The sequence below is a fragment of the Mastigoproctus giganteus genome, chromosome 3 (genome assembly GCF_048544385.1).
Source record: "Mastigoproctus giganteus isolate SK-2022 chromosome 3, ASM4854438v1, whole genome shotgun sequence".
Classification (NCBI taxonomy): Eukaryota; Metazoa; Arthropoda; class Arachnida; order Uropygi; family Thelyphonidae; genus Mastigoproctus; species Mastigoproctus giganteus.
This window is the reverse complement of record NC_143577.1, coordinates 98,659,460-98,685,049: the sequence shown is the minus strand read 5'-3', so window position 1 is coordinate 98,685,049 and position 25,590 is coordinate 98,659,460. Positions and strand designations below refer to the sequence as shown.

General features: G+C 37.2%; 1 protein-coding gene across 1 annotated transcript in view; it reads right to left on the bottom strand.

Moving 5' to 3' along the window:
* Positions 1–25,590, bottom strand: part of LOC150088179 (solute carrier family 35 member E2B-like) — a 90,559-nt gene that overhangs the window by 43,871 nt on the left and 21,098 nt on the right. The window contains exons 3-4 of the mRNA XM_090370059.1: positions 20,888–21,136; positions 7,877–7,930 (exon numbers count right to left, since the gene is read on the bottom strand). Coding sequence (XP_090226185.1) covers positions 7,877–7,930; positions 20,888–21,136 — 303 coding nt within the window. The remainder of the gene's footprint in view (positions 1–7,876; positions 7,931–20,887; positions 21,137–25,590) is intronic.

The following is a 25,590-nucleotide window of genomic DNA, read 5'->3' as shown; positions in this document are numbered from 1 at the left end:
TTTTTATCTCATACGCAGGAAAAATTACAAAAGTGTGCAATTTAAATAACAAACAAACAAATAGCTGGCAACAGGTAAGAAATTCTGGATAACCATTTTAATAATCTATTTTGTTTATTTACCCTTGTACTTATTACTCAAATTGTATTAAACAGGTAAAACTAATACTAATAATATAATATGTATTAAACCTAAAGTATACATTGTAATTATCAACTAGAAGTTTTGTTTATGTTATATTAATATTAACATCACAGTAATTTGGTTTATTCTTTTTGTCGGAAGCCATCCTCAGACCTATGTATGGTCTCTGGCTTCTGGCAAAGTTTGCAAAACGTTACCTTAACATATAGGGATTTAGTTAGTAGCTAAAAAAGCAATCTTAATATTCACATGGTATGAGTGATCATTATAGAAAAACTAGATTTCACGTTGCTCAACAGTTTCTTAACAGAACTACTGAGCAAACTTTCCTTTATGAAACTGTTAAAATAATGGAAATTTCGAAAGTTGGCTGGAAAATTTTAAAGGAATCAGGTCAAAAGCTTGTTTAGTCCTTGAGATATTCAGGTTCAAAGAGATAATATGCCAATTTTTATGTTGAAAAATCCTGAATAACTACCAGTACCAAAGCCTAGTTCTCTGCATGAGACTGGCATATCATCATCATAAGCCATTTTCAATCCACTGCAAGATGAAGGCCTCCCCAGCAACTTTCCAGTTCCTTCTGTTTTGTGCAATGGCCATCCATTTACTACCCACAAACTCACGAATTTCATCTGTCCATCTCTGTTGTTGTCTTTCAGGTTTCCTTCTAGCTCCGTTCGGCTACCATTCTGTTATTTTCTTAATCCATCTTGTCATCATGTCTTTAAGCTATATGTCCTGCCCAAGACCATTTTTGTTCTTTAGTTTTAATAAGAATGTCCTTTACTTGAGTTTGCTGCCTAATCCATGTGTTTCTCTTCTTATCTAACAGTCTGGTTCCCAATATAATTCGTTCCATTCTTCCCTGTGTAGTTCTCAGCTTCTCTTCCATTCTTTTGGTGAGTGCCCAAGTTTCACTTCCATAAGTCATGGTAGGGAGTATACATTAGTTCATTATTTTACATTTCAGACAAATTGGGATATTGCTCCTCAATATGTGACTATATTTCCTGAATGCTATACATCCAAAATTTATTCTTCTCTTGACTTCCAGCCATTTATCATTATTACAGCTAATGACTTTTCACAGATAGGTATATGACTCCACCTTTTCAATTACTGCTCCTTCAATCATCATATCCCTTTCTGTGGCATACTTGTTCATCATTACTTTTGTTTTAACCATATTCATCTTTAGTCCAAAACCCTTACTAACTCTGTATAACTGATTTTCTTCTAATTCTTTGGGGTCGTGGCTTATGACCACAATGTCATCTGCAAATCGTAAATGGTTTTGGTACTCTCCATTCACATTGACTCCTTTCTGCGACCAGTCTAATCTTCTGACAGCTTCCTCAAGAGCAGCAGTAAACAAATTCGGAGATATTGTGTCTCCTTGTCAAACTCCTTCCTCAATTTTAAATTACCTACTGTCTTTGTCTAATCAAAAAAGGAGGTAGCATTCTCATATATTTTCTTCAAAATCATAATATATGGGGTATCTATGCCTTGTCTTTCCAGTGCCCGAAACATTGCCTTATGCTGTATGGAGTCAAATGCCTTTTCATAATCCACAAATGCCAGGCATAAGGGTGTTTTATATTCACTTGCTTTCTCCATTATCTGTGATCCATAGTTGAGAATCCTGTCCTAAAGCCAGCTTGCTCTTTTGGTCGATTCTTGTCAAGTATTCTTTCTAATCTGTTAGTAATGACCCTTGTGAACAACTTGTAGATGTGGGATAACAAGCTAATTGGTCTATAATTTCCAATTTCTGATTTATCTCCTTTCTTATAGGGCAAAACTATGATTGCATTATTCCACTCCTTAGGCGGAACACCTTTTCTAATGCATTTTGTGTAGTCTTGCCAGTTTTTGTGCCATGTCTCTTCCTCCCAATTTTAACAACTCTACAGCAACTTCATCTTCCCCTGGGATTTTCTGATTCTTCATTTTCTTCAACGCATGTTCTACCTCATCAGGAAGGATATCAGGTATGTTGTATGTGTTACTAATTTGTGATCCATCTTCCTCTCTGCTGGCATCATTCCCTCGCTCCTTGTATAACTCTTTATAGTAGTCTTCTGCTATTTGAATTATGCCCTGTCTCCTATTTATAAATACACCATTGTTATTCTTCAGTTTCAGTATTATTTGTCTTTCTGTATTTCTGCTCATGGCTGCTGATTTAAATCCTTTGTTTTCCCTTAATGCTTGTTCTACTTTTCTTGTGTTAAATTTTCTTATGTCCTCTCTGAGTCTCTTTCTAATGGCTTTGCATAACTCAGTATACTCAATTTTCTCCTTGTCAGTGTTTTTCTTGCTCTTCATTTATTGTCTTCGGTTCATCATGACAAATGTTTCTTGACTAATTTTTTCTTCTTTAGATTTCTTTTTATCTATAGGTTTCTTGGGATTTATCACTTTCAGAAAGTTGTAATATTCCTTGTCGATATCTTGATCCTGAGCAATCTGCATAAGCTCAAACTTGTTCTTAAGTTCCAGTACATACTGCTTTTTCTCCTTTTCTGTTATCTTGAAGACCATATTATTTACTCGAGTCAGTTTTTGTCCTTTCTTTTCTTACATCTATATCACGTGTGCATCTTACCATTCTGTGATCACTTCCAACATTTACCTTGTTTAGGACAGTAACATCATTCACAATATATCTTCTATTAGTTAGGATGAAGTCTATTTCATTAGCTGTTAATCCATTTGGGCTCTTCCATGTCCACTTTCTGTTCACCTTTTCCTTGAAAAATTCTTCGTAATGACATTCCTCGAGATTCACCTCTTTCATTTCTTTCACCAATTCCAAAATTTCCTATATCTCCCTTTTCTGCACTGTTTTGTCTCTTTCCAACCTTAGCATTGAAGTCCCCCATAATGATAGTGTAGTGAGTTTTCTGTTCATCTAGAAAACTCTCAATTTCGGTGTACATTTCTTCAACCTCTTCATCGTCATGGCTCGATGTTGGTGCATAAATCATTATAACCTTTAGCTCATACCTCTTAGAGATCCTGAGTAGTAGTCTTGACACCCTTGGTGATGTACTTTTGAATTCCAAAATGTTGTTTTTTATATCTTTATGGACCAGAAAGCAAACTCCACCTTCACTTCTTTCTGTTTCCATTGGTGTACAGCAGATTTCCACTTGATAAACTTATAAGTGATTCATTTCTTCTTCTTGTTGGCATACTACAGCCTCAATTGAAGAATCTTTTAAAAATTCCATTGTCTTTGATGGTATTTAAACCTGGGCTTCTCTAAACAAGTGACAAGTGGCGAAAGCACTATATTATTACAGAATGCAACAAACAAATACAGGTAGCCCTCTGTTTACGTTGGTTTGTTTCGTAATGATTCACAGTAACGACAGTTTTGAAACCAGAAGGCCAAAAATATCGAAAAACTATAAAAAAATTTCAAAAATACGCAACTATAAATACTGGATATGATGTAAAGAAACAGCACAGCCAATCAGGGATGAGGTGGCCGGAGAGGAGAGGAGAGGAGAGGAACACTTGGTTTGGTTGGTGTACTATTGTTGGGCCTCTATTCTAGTGTCAATTTGTGAGTTTTAATTAAAAAATGTTGATTAAATTAACAAAATAACAGCATAAGAGAAGTGCAGTAAAACCTTAAATTCTGTTATCCATCAAGTGAATGTGAAAATGTCACTAAAAAGTCACGTAGATCTATCACGTTGGAAAAATATATGGAGGTAATTCGTAGAACAGACAATGGCCAGACAGGTCCTGATGTGTGCAAAAGTATGAAAGCACCTCCATTGACTGTGAGTACCATAATGAAAAAATGCAAATAAAATAACAGTCAATGCAACATGCTATGACAAAAAGTGAAATGTAAGTGAGTTATAGCAGAAGTAAACTTTTAGAAAAAATGGAGAAATTGTCATTGCGGGTGGATGATTTAAATAAAAAAAAAAAAAAAAAAAAACTTTCCGTTGACTCAAGCTGTGATTACTGATAAGGCAAAGTCAATTTTGAAGAAGAAAAAAGAGGGTGGTGATGAGACATTTTAGGTGGCAAGGGATGGTTTATGTGATTTAAATTTTGAAGTAAGAGCCGCTGTGTGAAATTAAGTGGCTAGGCAGCAAGTGCAGATGCTGAGACAGCTACAGAATTTCTTGCAGAGTTTCAAGCCATTGTAGAAGAGGATAATTATCCTCCTGATCCCATTTTTAATGTTGATGAGACCAGGCTTTATTGGAAGAAACTGTAATCACAAACCTTCATTGTCCACAAAGAGCAGTCTACACCAGGTTTCAAGGCTGCAAAATACAGATTAATGCTTCTGCTGGGTGCAAATGTCTCTGGAACTTTAAAATTAAAAAAAATGTTGGTATACCATTCACAGTGCTCTCAAGGGCCTAAACAAAGACATGTTGTCAGTCTATTAAATGGAACAGGAAGGCTTGGGTGACACAAGAAATCTTGGATTTGCAGACAAACTATTTTTGCCCTTCTGTGCCCCATTTTTGTTAAGAGAATGAGTTACCAGCCAAGGCTCTTTTCCTTCTCTTAGACAATGCCCCTGCCATCCTGCAAACCTTGCTGAAGTCAGAACATCTCTGGACATTAATGTTGTGTACATGCCACCAAACACTACTTCAGTTTTGCAACCAGTTTGACCAGGGAATAACAGCAACAACCTTTAAAGCTTATTACCTCCAACAAACTTTCATGGAAATGGTGAGAGTTTTGGACAAGTCGGACAAAACTAACAAGGATTATTGGCACTCATTCGACATTTTGAAGGGTATTAATAACATCAATGCAGCTTGGCAGGAAGTATCACTGAACTGTTTGAAGCGTGTGGCATAAACATCTCCCATAATTTATGCACAACTTCACATTAGAGCCAGCAGAGAACATTGTTTAAGATTAGCAGGCTGGCACAAGAGGCAGGATTGGACGAGATTACAGCTGAGTATGTAACAGAGCTGTTGGATGGCCATGGATAGCAGCTTTCTAAGACTGGGAAGAATTGGCTAAAGACAACAGGAGGAGGAGAAAGTAAAGATGAAAACCTACTCTAAAATCTATGAATAAAAGCGATCTACAGCACATCCTTTCAGCCATGGAGACCTTCACTGATGAGCTCGGTGAGAGTGACCACAATTGGGAGCAAAATGCAAAAGTGAAAATGGGTGTAATTGTATCCATTGGCCCCTATTCTGAGATTCTCAAAGAAAGAAAGAGGAAATCTTGACAGTCAACACTGCATGCTTCAAAAACAGGGAAAATCCTCACCCAGGGACTTCATCAAAGAACTAAAATCTCTGCATTATGTCACTGTCAAAAAAAAAAAAAAAAAAAAAATGCAGGGGCCTTAGAGTGGTGCTTACAAAAAAACTTTCAGTCTGGGCTTCAAGCATATCAAAGTAAATGTACAAAATTTAATTGATTTATATTCATAAAAATGCTGTTTTTAGATTCACAGCATTCATTTCAGACCTTTAAATATAATAATATTATACAGTAAACCCCTGCTATTCATGGGGGTTACGTTCCTGAGAAATGCCGTGAATACTGAAAACGCGAATACTGAGTTATGGCTCTCACATAGTAATAAAGGGGTTCCGTTCCACAGTATGAAATATATAAGAAAAACTAGTCTAAAATTTTGTGTGTGTGTATTATATGAACCTTCATAATATGACTATGTACATAGACAGTATGTACATAGTCATATTATGCAGTGGTCATTCCCTGACCTTTCCGCGTCCTCCGTATTTGGTAGTCACGGGCTTGAACCCCGGTCTAATCAAGAAGCGTGTGCTACACACTGCTGCTCCTGCCCACCCGGTTACGGAGGTGGCCCTGTAATTCACTTCAGCCCTGAAGGAATGTGCAAGGCTCATGGAGAAGAATTTTTCTCAGTGTGGTCTCCGTTTGGTAACAGGAAAGACTGCTTCTACAGGAATGGGATACACCTAAATAGAAGGGATGCAAGAAATGCAAGCATATGGCATCGAAATGAAAATAAGAAACAATTTAATATTAAATGTAATATTTATTAGAAATTTCAAACAAATCTTTCAAGCCAGCACCTTTGCTAGCTAAAAAACTTATCCCGCCAGTGCTATCACCAGTTTCGCTAAAGTGTTGATAAAGGAGTTTTGCCTTTTCACAAATGATGAGTGAACTAAATGGAATTTTATTTTGAGTTCGGTCTTCTATCCACAGATTTAAAGCCTTTTCCATTTTTTTCTAATTTAACATCACGAGTTAGAGCAAATTTTTGAAGCAATTAGTGCGTTTTCATGGACACTACGGCGGATTTTTTCTTCCGATTTTTTGATTGATCGTACCGTTGACTCATTGATTTTATAATGTTTTGCCACTGAGGAGACACTTGCACCATTAGAAATTTTGTCTAATAACTCAATTTTATTCGCTAATGTCATTACCTTCTTTGATATTTTCACATTTCCCTTGTTATTCGTAGCCATATTTTTGTACGGGTTAGAAAGAACTTGTTCACAATAAAGTCACTTTCTTCTGTTAATGCACTCGAAAAAGTCTGTTTTACACTGCAAAACAGTAGATTTATCAATTTTGTAAGCATATCAATTTTTAAATTGATAAATTTATTCAATTAATAAGCATATAAATTAAAAGCAAATGACGAAACCTTCCATGACAAGTGCATAACACTGAACAAGGATTAGCGAGAAACATCCACGCTCGCGATTTTGTCACGCCTCTCCCCCACCCACTGAGCGCTGTTTTGACCGGAAGAGATAATTTTAGCCACGCCCATGTTTTTTTATGGCGGAAAATGTTCACAGCGTTTTAAAATTCACATTTTTTTAGGTTTCATTTTATATTAAATCGGCAACCGTGAATACGCGAATACAGATACCGCGAATAGCGGGGGTTTACTGTATTACATATGTCAATTTTGAGAGGGCCCTGGAACATAACTCATTGACTTACATTATATAATTAGGTTCATTTTACGCTGATTTTTTTTTTTTTTGCTACAGTTCCTTCAGGAACAGAACCCTGTTGTAAACTGAGGACTACCTGTAACTCCTGACATCTGTTATAGTTCCATAAAAAAATATGCATGATACAATATTGTTAGCCATCAACATTGTCAAAATCCAGATTTAAATAATCTTTAGCTGCTTTTAGTTTATAAAATTTTGTTATTTGGTTTTTAGGAGCATTAGCAACTGGGGCCATATTGCTCCGAGGATATGCGGTGGTCATTTCCTGACCTTTCCGCATCCTCCGTATTTGGTGGTCACGGGCAAGTAGTTTATAAAAGAAAATGTTGACCTATATCAAGGAAACTCAATTTTTTTTTAAGTTGTTTTAGATTAGCATCTTGGAACTAACACAAGAATACATCCTATATGGTTTGAAGGATGAAATGCTATTACTTCCATTTATGAATAACTGCACAATTCCTAAATTAATTGGACTGGATCATGACTATAGTTACAGTTGCATTTCTTTATGATTATGATATAAACAATATAAATAAAGCCAAAGAGAACATAAACTAAATAAAAGTCAATCAAGCATAAAAACAAGTTACTTTAAAAATGTAGCTTTGTATCAACAGTATTTGTTAAAAAGAAATTTAAATGAAAAAGGAAATTGCTTTATCAAGGGGAAAAAAGTTATTATTCTATCTAAAACATTAGTAAATAAAGTAAATGAATATTTTATAATTAATAACACTTACCTATATTTATGACTTTCCCCACTTAATAGCAGTTTTGAATACACATTTTGCAAACTGAAAAGAGAAAAATTCCCCTTATTAATTGAATTATAAATTACAATGTGGTGCGTGTGCAGGGGGGATCACAAAGTAGCATGAGTGCTGTGGCTCAGGGGAACTGGGCAATTCTCCTGCAAATCAGTCTAATGAAATGTGCAACTTGTGCAATATTTTCAGACTTTCTGAAAGAGAACATTATACAGCCATGAGGAATGTCTTTGTGCATTCAGTGCAGAGAATGTGAAGACAGCTTGAAGAGTAGGGTGGATTTTCCTTGAAGGAATTAAAATGGGGGCCCCCATTAAGCTCTCAGCTGCCTAACTCAATACCAGAGATCGCACAGCATATCAGGCAAAACAGCGGCAATCCCCAAGGCAGAATATGTGCTAGTCCCACTGAAGGTAGTTATTTTCAATGACTATTATCAGAGAAATGGGAAATATATTATGCAAGAAGGATAGGTGAAATAGGACCAGGGTATATCTGCCGGGGGCAAAAACAGATGATGTTGTAAAGCAATCATCTTTTAAGGGCATAAAAAGGTGATATTGTTGTATATGTTGGCACCAATGATATTAAAAGTAGAAGATCTGAGGAGTTATTTAACAAGTACAGGGAAATGCTGGGAAAAAGATGCAAGTTAGGTTTAAATTTTAAAGTGTTTGCAATTCTCCCCAGATACTATAAAGAAAGAGTTGAGAGCCTTGTAATTCACTTGTTGTTGTTTGGTTTTTAGGAGCATTAGCAACTAAGGCCATATTGCTCCGGGGGATATGCAGTGGTCATTCCCTGACCTTTCCGCGTCCTCCGTATTTGGTAGTCACGGGCTTGAACCCCGGTCTAATCAAGAAGCGTGTGCTACACACTGCTGCTCCTGCCCACCCGGTTACGGAGGTGGCCCTGTAATTCACTTCAGCCCTGAAGGAATGTGCAAGGCTCATGGAGAAGAATTTTTCTCAGTGTGGTCTCCGTTTGGTAACAGGAAAGACTGCTTCTACAGGAATGGGATACACCTAAATAGAAGGGATGCAAGAATATTAGTAGTAGTATTAGCAATGGCCACGTGGTACAATGAAGCCTATGGCTTATGCTGCATCAGCCAAAAAAAAAAAGAAAGAAAGAAAGAGAATAAAATAATAAAAAGAAAATTAAAAAAAAATAAATAATTAATAAAAGAAAAGGAAATAAACAACCTATGCATTTCCCTCCTCCCGTAGGTAACTATCCAGCTGACCTTTGAATTTCACCAAAACTGTCAGCCTCTACCAACCATGGAGGTAACTTATTCCAGTAATTTATAACTTACTTGTTAAAATAAAACTTCCTGCAATCCAGTCTAAACAACTCCCTCTGTAACTTGAATTTATGGCCCCTAGTTCTAGAATCATTTATAACCACGAAAATTTTGTCCTCATTCATTTTACTTATGCCTCTCAAAGCCTTAAACACTTCAATCAAGTCTCTTCTAAGGTGCCTAGTTTCCAAGCTCTGCAACCCACATATTCAGTCTTTGCTCATGTGGATTCCCTTTTGCCAACCTCACCAGGCAAGTTACCTATCTTTGGACCCTTTCAAGAAGCTCAATGTCTTTCTTTAGGTGCAGTCACAAATACTTGAACACGGTATTCCAAGTGTGGTCTAACAACAGCCTTATATAATGAGATTACGATGTCTTAATCTCTACTAGCAAATGTTCAATAAATCATCAACAGTACACCATGGGCCATCCTTGCAACCAGTCTACAATGCTCGGAGAACTTTGTTTGATCATGTTGTTACACCCAAGTCCCTTCCTCCACTACTAGCTTTAGTTCAACTCCACCAAATGTATAAGTTATTTTGGGGTTACTGTATCCCAGGTGTAATACCTTACATTTTGCTGGATTAAAGCATAGCTGCCATTTTTCTGACCATTCCTGGTCTGTCTAGATCACTCTGAAGAACTTGGTGATGTTCAACTAACTACTCTACCAATCTTTAAATATATCTATCTGCAAATTTAGACATCACACCCTCTATCCCTTCATCGACGTCATTTATGAAAATCAAAAACAACAGTGGTCCTAATACTGATCCTTGGGGAACCCTACTTCTTACATCAACCCAATCTGAGGAATAACCATTTATCACAACCCTCTGCCTCCTGCCCTCAAGCCATTCTGTTATCCAACTAAGGATTTTTGCTGCGATTCCAACCTGTTCCAGCTTAAAGTAACCGCTCATGTGCTGAAATCCAAATAAACAATGTTGTCGAAATTATTCCCTAAATCCAGCTCATGAGTGACCCTGTCAAAATAGCAAACCAGATTTGTTAAATGTGATTTTCCCTTTACAAAACCATGCTGAGTATCCTTCAGAATTCTATTTCTATCCAAATGATCCTGAATTCCCTACTACCGAGGTTAAACTGACTAACTTCAGACTGATGTTAGACTGACTATAAATTAATCAAATGTAGAAAGTTAAATGTCAGACATATTGTCTCTGTCACCTAAAATCTGACTTAAGAGTTAACAGGTCAGCCAGAATATTAAAAAAGGTAAAAAACAGATGTCACGCTTCTTTAAAGAAGGACATTCTATAAATACATGACGAATTAAAAGTTTCACAAGTGTCACACATAAGTTGGTCATTTGCCCTCAGCAAAAAGGAGTGTGACAGATGACTAAGACCTATGCAGAGCCAAGCAAGAACAACTTCCTCTCTTTGGACCCCTGCATAAACTGGACTGCCATTGCAAGATTATAGGCTTAATCTTCTGTACTTTATTTGTGACCTGACTGTGCCATTGGGAATATAATTTAGTACGTATTATTTATCTGTGGTCTGTGTAGGCAACTGATAGGCAATGATTATCCAGGAGGGGTGGTTGCTTTGGCAGCAGTATCAGCTAATTTATTTCCCCTGATTTCAATGTGGCTTAAGATCCAGTAGAATGGATGTCAATTCTGACTCAAGGAGAGAAAAGAAAGCCTGCTGAATGCAGGGCAGGACTGGATGAGAGTTATATCACACCAATAATACAGCCTGTAACGTACTTGACAAATCACTATATACAATAGATCTCTGATAATCGCTAATGTGATCAAGGACTATTTCCATTGCATTCAACTCTGTTGTATACATGGTAGTTTCTCATGGAATATTGCTGGATACTGTTTTGTGTAGAAGCACAACAGCTGATCCCACATGCGATTATGACTTCAAGCCATCTGTGTAGACATGCAGGAAGTCAGAATACTGTACTTAATTTCTGCAAAGAGTTGCTAGTAGACAGCTGGTGGTGTTGTAGCCTTCTCCAAGATCTTGAGTGAGAAGTCACAGACTGCAAGATGGGCATTCCAAGGTGGAAGGAATTGTCTTGATTTCTGCAAAGAGTTGCTAGTAGACAGCTGGTGGTGGTGTTGTAGCCTTCTCCAAGATCTTGAGTGAGAAGTCACAGATTGGAAGATGGGCATTCCAAGGTGGAAGGAATTGTCTTGATGATTGGGCAATTGTCTACAGTCATGTTTAGTTCACTTAACAGCCCTTCAATTCAAATACCAAACGAATGGTTGGCAGTCCAATGGGTGTTGTAGAGATGTTCCCATCTTGACTCAAAAACTGCTGCTCACATGGGGTTGACAAGTAGGGATTTCAATTTAAAAGCATACTGCAAAGAAAACTGCTTACATTGAAAAGACAAAGATTGTTTGTTTGCTTCAACAAAGGCTTTAGACAGGATCTAACAATCAAAGTAACAGAAGCATAAACCTGCAAACCATTAGCATTAGTAGAGGCATTTGATGCAAGAAAGCAAGCTTATGCAGCATCAGCCAAAAAAAAAAAAATAATAAATAAAATAAATAACAAAAAAATAACCACTTCCACTTCACCCCTCTGTTCGTTCGAAATACCTGTCCAGCTGAGCCTTAAATTTATTTAGGCTATCAACTTCCACGACAAGGGATGGAAGTCTGTTCCACCAACCAACCACCCACCCACCGGCTAAAGGCAAATTTTCTCACGTCTATCCTACATCTGTCTTTCCTCAATTTGAATTTATGCCCTCTCAGGTGATTATTCTGAGCAAGACGAAGAATCCCATCAGCACTGAGCATGCTCAAACAAGGCTTTATACACCTCTTTCAGATCACCTTGCTGGTGCCTAGTCCCCAGACACTGTAATTTGCAAAACTTAGGACTTTCTTCGTAAGAGCAACCCTTTGTTCCATTCACTAATCTTGTTGCCCTTCTCTGTACTCGTTCCAGCATCTCTACATCCTTCTTGAAATGAGGCCTCCAGACATGTATACAGTACACTAGGTGTGGCCCTAACCATTGCCTTATACAAGAGAATAATCACCTCCTCATCCCTGCTAGAAAAATTCCTATCTATCATCGACAATACACCATGAGCTACTCTTGCAGCCCGTCTGCACTGCTCAGAAAACTTCATATCTGCCTGCACAACCACCCCCAGGTCCCTTTCATTCTCTACCACTGTCAGGGTAGTACCACAGAGTTGATACGTTGCTCTGGGGTTGCTGTTTCCCATATGTAGTATTTTACATCTGTCAATGTTAAACTTCATTTGCCACCTCTCAGCCCATCTGCTCAACCTTTCCAGATCCTGTTGCAGTAGCATAGTGTCAGTAGTGTCCTTTACAACCCTGCCAACCTTCGTATCGTCTGCAAACTTGGACATTAAGCTTGATATGCCATCATCAATATCATTTATAAATACAGAAAACAATAATGGACCCAATACTGTACCCTGAGGGACTCCACGATGAGCAGTGTCCATTGATTACCACTCTCTGTCTTCTCCCCCTCAACCACCCCTTTATTCATAGCAGCAATTTGCCTCCAATGCCACACTGCTCCAATTTGTGCAGCAGTTTTCCATGTGCAACAGTATCAAAAGCCTTTCTAAGGTCCAAATATATAATATCAAAGTTATTCCCTGCATCCAGTTCTTTTATGACTGCATCATAGTATCCAATCAAATTGGTCAGGCAAGACTTCCCCTTAACAAAACCATGCTGTGTCCGAGCTATAACTGATGTCTTGTCTAGATGATCCTGCAGAGCTTCTTTAACCAGTGCCTCCATTAATTTTCCGGGAACAGAAGTTAAACTAACAGGTCTATAATTACTTGCGTCGCCCTTTGATCCTCCTTTGTGAATTGGGGTCACATTTGCACATCTCCAGTCCATGGGTATTTCCCCTGAGTCCAAGAAAGCTCTCATAATTATGGCTAAGGGTTTGCTTACTTCCTTTGTTGCCTCCTTTAAGAGGGCGCTGACTCTCTTTAAAAATTACAGCTGTCAGTTGCAGGCTCTGAAAAAAACGATAAGTGTTTGCCTTTTTATTTACATAGTTGTTATTTTATATTGTACTTAATATGTAGTCTTCTAGTTATAGTTACGCTGGTTATTTTTATTTTAATTTAGATAAACAGTTTTTGTAGATATACGTAATACGTACGTAAAACCGTTATTTCGTTCGAATCTTGCAGCCATTGTTTTTGTATATAGTGGTAGGGAATTCAAATTTTTAATTGAGGTAGTTAGGTAGCTCTAACGTATAATTTAGAGTAATACGCTTCACTGTTTCTATTAGATAGCGTAGTATTGACATTTAATTAATTTAATTTATTGATTTTATTAATTTAAAGTATCATGCCCCAAACTAGAGCAGCGGGCACAAAGTGGCAGGAGTGCTGTGACTCGGAAGAGAACTGAGCGGGCGATTCTCCAACGCATCACAGGCTAAAAAAATATGCAACTTGTGAAATGTTTGCCAAACTTTCTGGAACGGAACATGACATTGCCATGGGGGATGTCTTTGTGTGTGTGTGTGCACGATGTAAGGAATGTAAGGAAATCAGGCGACAACTCAGCGTTGTTATGGGCCTATATGAGAGTTTGAAGGACAGGGTGGATGCCCTCGAAAGATCTAAATTGAGGGGCCCATCAGGCTCTCCGCTGCCCACATCAACGCCAGAGCTTGCACTTGGTCATCACGCAACACAGCGGCAACCCCCAAGGCAGAATGTGCTGGTCCCACAGGAACTAGTAGTTGTTGGTGACTATTCAGGGAAACGGGAAACATGCTTTGTAAAAAGGATAGGTGGAACAGGATCAGGGTATGTCTGCAGGGGCAAAGGTTGATGACGTTGTAGAGCGGATATCATCTTTTAACGACACAAAAGGTGATATAGTTGTACACGTTGGCACTAATGATATTAGGAGTAGGAGACCGGCAGAATTATTTAACAAGTACAGATCACTGTTGAACAAAAGCCGAGAATTAGGGTTGAATTTGAAAGTGTCTGCAATTCTGCCCAGACACGATAGAAAGGAGTATATGATGAGAGCCTTGTCGATCAATTCGGCCCTGGAAAGAATGTGCAAGGCTCAAGGGGTAGAATTTTTTTCAGCCTGGACTGTACTTGTTAACAGGAGAGATTGCTTCTACAGGGATGGGATACACTTAAATAGAAAGGATGCAAGAATATTTGCTGATGCTATCGAGGCAGTGTTAGGTGGGTCAGAAAACTGATAGCTTGGGGGGATACAAGGACTAATAGTTTAACCGTAGCCATAGGCAGAGGTGAAGGTGATTTTTGCACAACTTCTATTAGAATAAGCAGCGACCTAGAGCGTGAGGTGTTGGGGGTTTCAGGGACGGATGGCAATCATCCTGAAATAGGTGGGTACATGGGATGTGTTAGGGTAACTAAGAATAGGAGTAGGAGCATGTATGCTTGCATGTATACCAATGCTAGAAGTATAGTAAATAAATTTGATGAATTTGAAGTGTTGGTCAAGACATCAAAGGCGGTTATTGTTGGGATAGCAGAGACGTGGTGTCACAAAGATATAAGGAATGCAGAACTGGAATTTGGGGAGTACAATGTGTACAGAAAGGATAGACAGGACAGAAAGGGAGGGGGTGTTATGCTGTTAATTAAGAAAAACATAAAATCAAAAGAAGTGCATCCAGTTGATATAGATGAACAGTGCACTGTTGAGTCAGATTGGTGTGACATCAGCACTGCGAAAGCAAAAATAAGAGTAGGAGTGTGTTATAGGCCTAATGACTCTAAGGAGTACAATGAAAAATTGTACAGAGAAATAGTGGGCTAGTAAATCAGAATGTCTTATAATGGAGGATTTTAACTTCCCAGCTATTGACTGGAACTTGTGGGTTGGTCACTCACACACTAGTCAGACTTTTGTGGATTTATTGGATGATTGTTTTCTGCAGCAGCAGCATGTTCGAGAGGTAACCAGAGAGGGTAATACTATTGATCTGGTTATCAGCAGTGATCATTCGTGTATTAAAAATTTGCAGATAAAGGAACCACTAGGTGGCAGTGATCACAGTGTACTGATGTAGGATTTACTTAAAGATATAATTACCATCAGGGGTAAAGGAAAGGGTTTTTGCTTCTGCAAAGGTGAGTACAGCGGTCTCAGACAGTTTTTAAATTTGTACAGTGGGATCAACTGACGATGTTACCAACAGTAAATTCTAAGTGGGAAGCATTCAAGGAATTAATCGTGGAAGCTACTAAAAGTTTCATACCTATTAAGAAATATTGTTCAAGGTTTAGGCCTAAAAGGTTATCAAATGAACTAATGAGACTCGTGACAGAGAAGAACAATGCATGGGATGCATATAAATTATCAAGCGACTCAGAAGCCTATGGCAGATATAAGCTACTCTGTAGTCAGGTCACAAAAGAGGTTAGGCAGGCAAAGGCAAATTATGAGAAATCCTTGGCAAAAGATGCCAAGAAAAACAGCAGGGATTTCTTTACTTATATAAACTCTAAAAGGAAGGGGATGAATCTGATTCGTCCACTTGATATCGATGGTTCGACTGTTGATGATCCTGCTCAGATAGCAAACAAACTGAATAAGTATTTTGTATCTACATTCACAGGTGAGGAATTATTAAGGTTTGAAAATGGCAGAAGGTTATCAAATTGTAGCAGGATACTTAATGATTTTGGAATAACTGAAAGCAAAATGGAGGAGAAATTGTTGAAGTTAAACATAAGAAAAGCACCTGGGGTGGATGGGATCTATCCAGTTATATTAAAGGAGGCGGCAAAGTAACTAAGCAAACTCTTAGCCATAATTATGGAGCGTCCTTGGACTCAGGGGAGGTTCCCACGGACTGGAGATGTGCAAATGTATCCCCAATTCACAAAGGGTGATAAGGGTGACACGAGTAATTACAGACCAGTCAGTTTAACTTCTGTTCCGGGTAAAATAATGGAGTCACTGGTTAAAAATGCATTGCAGGATCATCTAGACAAGACTGCAGCAATAATTCAGACACAGCATGGGTTTGTTAAGGGAAAGTCTTGTCTGACAAATTTGATACGATATTATGATGTGGTTACAAAGGAACTGGATGCAAAAAATAATTTTGATATCATATATTTGGATTTCAGGAAAGCTTTTGACACTGTTGTGCATGGAAGACTATTGTACAAATTGGAAAAGAATGGTATTAAGGGTAAGTTGCTACAATGGATAAAAGGATGGTAAAAGCAATGCAGACAGGCTGCCAGGGCAGGTCATGGGGTTTTGTCAATGATATATAGGAATTTTGCTAGCAGGGAAAAGGAGGTGATTGTCCCTCTGTATAAGGCAATGGTCAGGCCACGCCTTGAGTACTGCGTACAGATCTGGAGGCCTCATTTTAGGAAGGATGTAGATTTACTTGAGCGTGTACAGAGAAGGGCATCAAGACTGGTGAGGGGAATGAAGGAATCCTCTTACCAAGAGAGGCTTAAGTTCTGCAAATTGCAGTGGCTGGAGACTAGGTACCTGCGCGGTGATCTGATTGAGGTATATAAGGCCTTGAATGGGTTGAGCACGCTGAATTCTGATGGGATCCTTCCACTTGTTCAGATTACGAACCTAAGGGGGCATAAATTTAAATTAAGAAAAGACAGATGTAGAATTGATGTGCGGAAATTTGCCTTTAGCCAGCGGGTGGTTAATTGCTGGAACAAACTTCCATCTGTCGTTGTGGAAATTGATAGGTTGAATAAATTTAAGGAGGAACTGGACAGGCATTTGGAGGCAATGGTGTGATTTTTTTTTTTTTTTTTTTTTTGGCTGATGCTGCATAAGCTCATACACTTGCTTTCTTGCATCACATGCCACTACTACTACTACTCTAGGTGCCTTTATGTTTATCTTCAACAATTTCTCCTCCACTTTCCTCTCAGTTATTAAAAAATCATCTAGCTCACTGCCAGGCGCTTCCGTTGCCAGGTGGAAAGGAGCAGCAGTACGTAGCACACGCTTCTTGATTAGATCGGTGTTCGAGCCCTTCACCACCAAATACGGAGGATGCGGAAAGGTCAAGGGAATGACCACCGTATATTCCCGGAGCAATATGGCCTTAGTTGCTAATGCTCCTAAAAACCAAATAACAAACAAACAGCTAACTGCCAGAGTTCAATTCACCTCTGGCATTCCCTTATCTTAATTACTCCTCATGTGTGAATGTAGATGGAAAATACTCATTTAGTCTGTTAGCCACCTGAGCAGGATCATCAACAGTTGAATCAACAATATCCAGTGGACCAATCTGATTCATCCCTTTTCTTCTGGAGTTTACATAGATAAAGAACTCTTTGTTGTTTTTCTTTGCATCCTTTGCCAAGGATTTCTCATAATCTGCCTTTGCCTGCTTAATCTCCTTTGTGACTTGGTTACAGACCAGCTTATATCTATCATAAGATTCCATGTCACCCATTAATTTATATGTATCCCATGCACTTTTCTTCTCTGCCATAATGTCTCATTAGTTCATCTGACATCCATGTGGGCCTAAACCTTGAACAATATTTCTTAGTTGGTATGTAAAGCCTAGTAGCTTCCAAGATTAATTCTTTGAATGGTTCCCATTTTGAATTTGCTGTTGGTAACATCATCAGTTCGTCCCACCGTATGGAATTTAAATTCTGTCTCAGACCACTGTAGTCACCTTTACGTAAGCAAAAACCCTTCCCTTTACTTCTGATGGCAGTTACCTCTTTGAGTAAATCCCACTTCAGCACACTGATCACTGCCACCTAGCGGTTCCTTTATGTGCAGATTCTTAATGGTTACTTTTGTCAAGTTCTGATCCCCTTTGTGAATTGGGGATACATTTGCACATCTTCAGTCCGTGAGAACAACTTCCCCTGAGTCAAAGGATGCCCTCATAATCTTGGGTACGGGCCTGTTTACTTCCTTTGCTGCCTCTTTTAATATAAGCGGATAGATTCCATCCACCCCAGGTGCCTTTTTTATGTTTAACTTCAACAAATATCTCCTCCACTTTGCTCTCAGTTATTACAAAATCATTTAACTGTCTGTTAGAGTTTGATTAGCTTCTGGCCTCCACCTCACTACAGAATTCCTCATTCCTCATGAGTGAATATATATGCAAAATACTCATTCAGTTTGTCAGCTACCTGAGCAGAATTATCAAAAATCAAACCATTGATATCAAGTGGACCAAACTGTTTCCTTCACTTCCTTCTAGAGTTTGCATAAGTAAAGAAGTCTTTACTGTTTTTCTTTGCATCCTTTGCCAAGGATTTCTGGTAATCTGCCACTGCTTGCCTAACCTCCTTTGTGACTTGATTACAGACTAACTTATATCTACCATAGGAATTGGTCTCTCCTGATAATTTATATGCATCACATGCATTTTTCTTGTTTGCCACAAGTCTCATTAGTTCATCTGACAGCCATTTAGACCTAAACATTCAACAATATTTCTTAGTTGGTATGAAAAGTCTAGTAGCTTCCAAGATTAATTCCTTGAATGCATCCCATTTAGAATTTGCTGTTGGTAACATCATCAGTTTGGTCCCATGTATAGAATTTAAAATGAAAAAACAAAAGCAAAAACCCTCCCCTTTACCACTTATGGTAGTTACATCTCTGAGTAAATCCCACATCACTACACCGTGATCACTGTCACCTAGTGGTTCCTTTATCTGCAGATTCTTAATTCATGAATAATGAGTGTTGAAAATCAGATCAAGAGTATTATTCCCTCTGGTTGGCTCTTGAATATGCTGCTGCAAAAAAAAATCATCCAATAAATCCCCAAATGTCTTGCCTGCGTGTGAGTGACCAAACCACAAGTCCCAGTCTTTATCTGGGAAGTTAAACTCCACGACAATCTGATTTATTGGCCCACTCTATTTCTCTGTATCCGTTGTACTCATCAGAATCATTAGGCCTATAACACATTACTACTCTTAATTTTGCTTTCCCAGTGATTATGTCACACCAAACTGACTCAACACTGCACTGTCCAACATGCCAACTGGATGTGCTTCCTCAGATTTTGTTTCTTAACTAACAACATGACCCCTCCCTCCCTTTCTATCCTTTCTGTACATATTGTACTACCCAAATTCTAATTCTGCATTCATTATATCTGTGTGACACCACGTCTCTGATATACCAACAATATCTGCCTTTGATGTCTTGACCAGCATCTCAAATTCATCAAATTTATTTACTATACTCGTAGGATTGACATACATGCAAGTATACATGCACCTATTCTTATTCTTAGTTACCCTAACACAGCCCATTTATTTACTTGTTCCATGATTACTCCCAGCAGTCCTTGCAATCCCCAGCACCTGGCTTTTCAGACTGCTGCTCAATCCAATAGAAGTAATTCCAATGTAGGAATTAATCATGGATTCCAGCTTGTGCTTGGTGGATCCATTGGTCGGCTTTCGAAGCCCTGAGTGCTTACTTTCTCTATCTTGGATTTATCTTTTTTTGGGAAAGTATGGACACTGTCCTGTATCCATTTGTTCCTCCAAAAAGAGTTCCAAGACTATTTCATCAGGTTCCTTCCATTTTAACATCCATTTTTTCTTGTACTGAAGTTGACAGTTGGGTTTTCTGTGCTGTTCCCTTATGGCTTGAGTTTTTCAGTGCTGGAGTACAAGGTAGTATCAATATTGGAGTGGCAGCTGACAGTTTTCTGTGCTGGTTTTTCTTGAGCTCAGTAAACAATGGGGGAATGGGCATGAATGACTCTTGTTTCTTCTGCAAGTAAAAAGGGAACTCTGAAACATTCAGAGTTCTCTTTCAGATTTAAAAATATTCAAGTGCTTGGTCAATTTCTCAAGAGAAATAAGCTTTAATTCTTTAATTTTCAAATCCTTGTAACTGCAGGGACTGGGATAATGAACACTCGGATACTGGGGATTCCCTGTATTCACATTTCAATAACCTCTAAACTCACCAGAGGATTGATTTGAAATGCTGTAGCCCTAGACTATGTAAACCACAATCATAGAAAACTTACCCAAATTGATAATGATGAATCAAAGAAAGACTTCAATGAATAACCCCAGATAGTGCCCTCCTAACAGAAGTCTTAACTTTATTTTGTGTGACTGTGGCTTGCATGGCAGTGTCACAGCTTTTCCAACCTCCCATAGCAGATTTAGAAGTTACTGAAATGCTACATCCTTGGTTTTTTGGATGCCAGTGCCTTGTCGGGCTTGATGAGATGAGGTCCAAGTAGATGAAATCCTCCTTTATTTTTATTTAATTGTATTACATTCTTTATCCTTTTTTCATTTTATTTCAAAAGTCCAAACCTTCAAAAGAAATAGGTGCACTGCAAAAGAGAAAAGAATATCTCAGCAAACTCTAATGTACATTTGGAAGGGGTTCTAAAAATTTATTTTTTTTCAATCTCAATGCAGCACATTTGTAATTTTGGGTTTTTTTAACTCTTTGTACACATTTAATAAATAATGTCTTGCAAGAGCAAGAATTTGTGATTGAAAATGTAAATTTTGATTGAGTGAATGTAAATGACTGTCAGCATAATTTTGAATTCGACACAATAAAAGGCAAAAACACTCTCAAAAATGAAGATGTGTCATTAAAAAAAAATTGAAAAGGAGAGTAGAAATCAACTTACCACTCTGAAATGTTAGTTGCCATTGCAGCAAAAAATCCTGCTATATTAAAACTTAGTTCATTAGCACTGCATAGAGCTAGTCCTCCCATAATTGGAATGAGAGAGACACTCACAAGTAAACTTGTTTTTTCCTTAATTAACAGCCAAGCTATAATCACAGTAAATACAGGAGCAGAACTTTTAACTGTCTCAGCAAATGACACAGGAACATACCACAGGGCTACTAAACCTAATAAAAGTGTAGAAAACCTGAAAGTAATAATTTTATTTCACAGACTAAATGAAAATTTTAAAAATGAAGTGGTAGTGCACAATAAACTTTAAAACTCAATCAAGATAATTATAAAACAAAATATATACAAAAAAATAAATAAATAAACAATATGTAAGAGTGTTAAATTATTTCAGTATTTAAATTTATGGAAATCACTGAGACTGAAATTGAAACCACAATATACATTGTTGCACTTCTAATCTCAATGACATCCATTTTGCAAGCTTTTCTAACAGAATTGCAACTATCAGTCTCTTTGATGACCATCCATTTAATATTTGCCCTGTGACTTCTGTTTCAAAGTGTTTGTTTGTTGTTGTTTGTTATTTGGTTTTTAGGAGCATTAGCAACTAAAGCCAAATTGCTCCGGGGATATGCAGTAGTCATTCCCTGACCTTACCGCATCCTCCGTATTTAGTGGTCACGGGCTCGAACCCCAGTCTAATCAAGAAGCATGTGCTACGCACTGCTGCTCCTGCCCACCCGTTTCAAAGTGTGCTTGTACATATTATTTTGAGAGTCCTTGACACAGACCCAATCTTGAATCTCCTCTTTTTGATCTCATTTGGTCACAATCTCTTTAACCTCAACTGATAAATTCATTTGCTATACCTATCAGTTTCCCAGCTTAAAAACTCACTCAGACCTGTCTTTGAAATTCTTTCTCCAGTTTAACTTTCCTAACAGTAGAGAAAACTGAATAAAGAAAACGTCATTCAGTTGCCTATTTGTAAAGCCCAGTCCGCAGAGATGCTGAAGCTTTCAGTATTACTTATGACCACATAACTTTTTCATTTATCTACTAGAATGAGCCAAATCTGAATGCATCTAATACTCTTAATGTTTCCTCACCTGACAAACCTTTAAAGTACAGGCAGTTCCCACTTTACGAGTTTTCACTTTATGAGTTCCCGGATTTGTGAAGTTCTTTTTTTTTTTTTTAAATTTCAACAAAATTGAAAATATGAACATTAATTGCAAAAAATTAATGTTAAACATTCATAAATACTGCATTTCAAACCACGTGTGTAGCTATACAATATTTGTAAAATAATAAGAGAAGTTTACCTCAATATAATACATAGAACACTTCTGTATGATACTCTCTAGCAATTAAAACGAAAAAAATCACAAATCTTACAATATAGTAAAAAATAATTAAAAGACAACTGAACACAATTAGAAATCAAATGAACACAATTAAAAATCAATCTAACGCAATTAAAAATTAAAAGAAATTTAATGAAAAAATTTCAAAAAACGATTTCCCTTCCTGAAGCTGACAATGCTTTGACTGTACGTTGTGATCGCAAGAACGAAAATTACCGAACAGGGGTGAGCATGACATTTAATAGGGATTATTTGTCTTCGCGCATGCGGATAAAAGCCCATGAATCAGAGATTATAAATGGCCAGTGAACATTAACAGAATTATCATGTAATTTAATTTCGACAGTTTCTGCAATTAATAGTCTGGTATAATTACATTGGACACTAAGTATTTTGGCCTCGTTAAATAAAAAGTATGTTTTTCTTTAACGGCATGAAAGGCTAATTCTGACGCTGCTGAATGAGAAGCAAGAACTGAGGCTGCGTGTTGATTTACACGAAAATTCAGAGGAAAACGTGTAGAACCTTGGTACGACGAGTTGCAATCGCAGCAAGAAATGTTGTATACCAGGTCATTTATTTGTGTTGCGAATGAGGAAAGGACTGAGCGATTTTTCAGTATAGTGTGTATTTTCATATTGGCCTGGCCAAAATATTAAATTCGGTATCACGTGGCCTCAGTTCGTGCTTCTCGTTCAGCAGCATCAGAATTAGCCTTCCATGCCGTTAATGAAAAACGTACTTTAATGAGGCCAAAATACTTAGTGTCCAATGTAATTATACCAGAATATTAATTGCAGAAACTGTCAAAATTAAATTATGAGAATTCTGTTAATGTTCGCTGGCCATTTCTAATCTCTGATTTGTGGGCTTTTACGTGCATGCATGATGACAAATAATCTCTATTTAAGTGTCATGCTCACACCCATTCGGTAATTTTTGTTCCTGTGATCACGACATATAGTCAAAAAGTGTGTCAGCTTCAGGAAGAAAAATCGTTTTTTGCAATTTTTTTGTTAAATTTCTTTTAATTAATTTAATTTTTAATTGCATTATATTGATTTCTAATTGTGTTCAATTGTTTTTTAATTATTTTTTTTAACTGTGTTTAATTGACTTGTAATTATTTTTTTATTTTTTACTGTAACGTAAGATTTGCAATTTTTCCGTTTTAATTTCTGGAGAGAATCATACAGAAGTATTCTAGGTATTATATTGAGGTAAACTTCTCTTATTATTTTCTAAATATTGATATCAACGTAGAACATATTTAGCATTACAGCTCTGGTTTATACAATACGGTGTACCCCGCTTTACGGTATTAATCTGTTCCAGAGACACCATCGTATCGTGAAAATATTGTAATGTAAACCCAATAACACATTGTTTTTTTGGTAATTCATTCCACAACCTCGGAAGTGAAATTTTCGCAATATAACTCTTTAAAATGTCATTTTTATAGTGTAAATTGTATGTTACCAATTCAAGTCATTAAAATGCACTACATGTTCATTGTTATCATATGTTCTATTCTAAGAACCAATTTTGAATGACCTTGTGATATTTTTCTAAAGCACATTTCTGGAAGTCACAATCATAAAACAATAAAAACAATTTGCACTTTATGGTTTATTGGGCTTTTCTGTTACTGCAAGCAATTATAAATGGGTAGTAAACTCCATGTTATTGCATTCACGAAATTACCGATAGCTAGAATTGTGTGGATTTTTACATTATTATGGCGAAATATATTTCCCCTTTACTGAAATCTTCAATCGTATAAATAACATAAATAAATTTTCAGAATCTTCTCTTCGTTCATTTTCTTTTTAAGCTTCGTAAACTTGTTACTCTGAGCAAATCGTGTTAGTTGCAATTTGTGCATTCCATTAAAAAATGCTTATGCATGCTATTGAAATTTATAAAGAAAAGAGATTATCTTGGAAACAAATGCCTCTTGAACCATTTCTGAAAAAGATGACTCCTTGTGCAACAAACCAACGAGTGCTGAGCCAATGATGAGCGATTAACGAGTGTGCATTTAGTTGACGATGGTGAAGAATAAACATTCTTTCACATTTGTAAGTCATAAATAATTTCTTTATTATTATAATTTGCTTGATTTTACAGGCTATGTTTTCATTTCTTTGGATAAATCAATCATTGTTTAAAAAAAAACTAATTAGCTAACTAATTTCATTGTTGAGAGCGTAATCCCTATTTTTAACATTATGTCTATGGGAAATAAATTCCTGCTTTACGAGGTTTCCCTTTATGAGCGTGCGCTAGGAACGAATTAACTCGTAAAGTCAGGAACCACCTGTACAGTCAGTGTTAACTATCCTTTAGGTACTTCAGATTACAATTTGCAATGATCACTTCTCTACTGAAGTGTGTTCCACCACAACCACTCTTAGCCTCATGTTGCTTGGCACTACAATAATACCAAATGAAATAATATATATGATTTATATTCTTCTTTTCCTTGGGAAAAAAAAAAAAAAAAACTAATATTCAGGTCCCAATTGGTTGCTTGATAATTTATAGGCATCCCAATGGGATGCCTATAAATTATCAGGTGCCACAGAAGCCTATAGCAGATATAAGCTAGTCTGTAATCAAGTCACAAAGGAAGATTACAAGAAATCTTTGGCAAAGGATGCAAAGAAAAACAGCAAAGACTTCTTTACTTATATAAACTCTAGAAGGAAGTGGATGAATCAGATTGTCCACTTGATATTGATGGTTCAACTGTTGATGATCCTGCTCAGATACCCGACAAACTGAATGAGTATTTTGCATCTATGGAATTCTTTAGGGAAGTGGAAGCAAAAACTTATTAAACTCTAACAGGGAGCTAAATGATTTTGTAATAACTGAGAGTAAAGTGGAGGAGAAATTGAAGTTAAAACAGATGAAAGACACCTGGGAGGGATGGGAACTATCCAGTAATATTAAAGGAGGCAGAAAAGGAAGTAAGCAAACCCTTAGTTATAATTATGAGAAAATCTTTAGATTCATGAGTAATCCAACAAACTGCAGATGTGTAAATGTATCCCCAATTCACAAAGTGGATCAAAAGGTGACACGAGTAATTACAGACCTGTTAGTTTAACTTCTGTTCCGGGTAAAATAATGGAGTCACTGGTTAAAGATGCATTGCAGGATCATCTAGACAAGACTGCAGCAATAATTCAAGACACAGCATGGGTTTGTTAAGGGAAAGTCTTGTCTGACAAATTTGATAGGATATTATGATGTGGTTACAAAGGAACTGGATGCAAAAAATAATTTTGATATAATATATTTGGATTTCAGG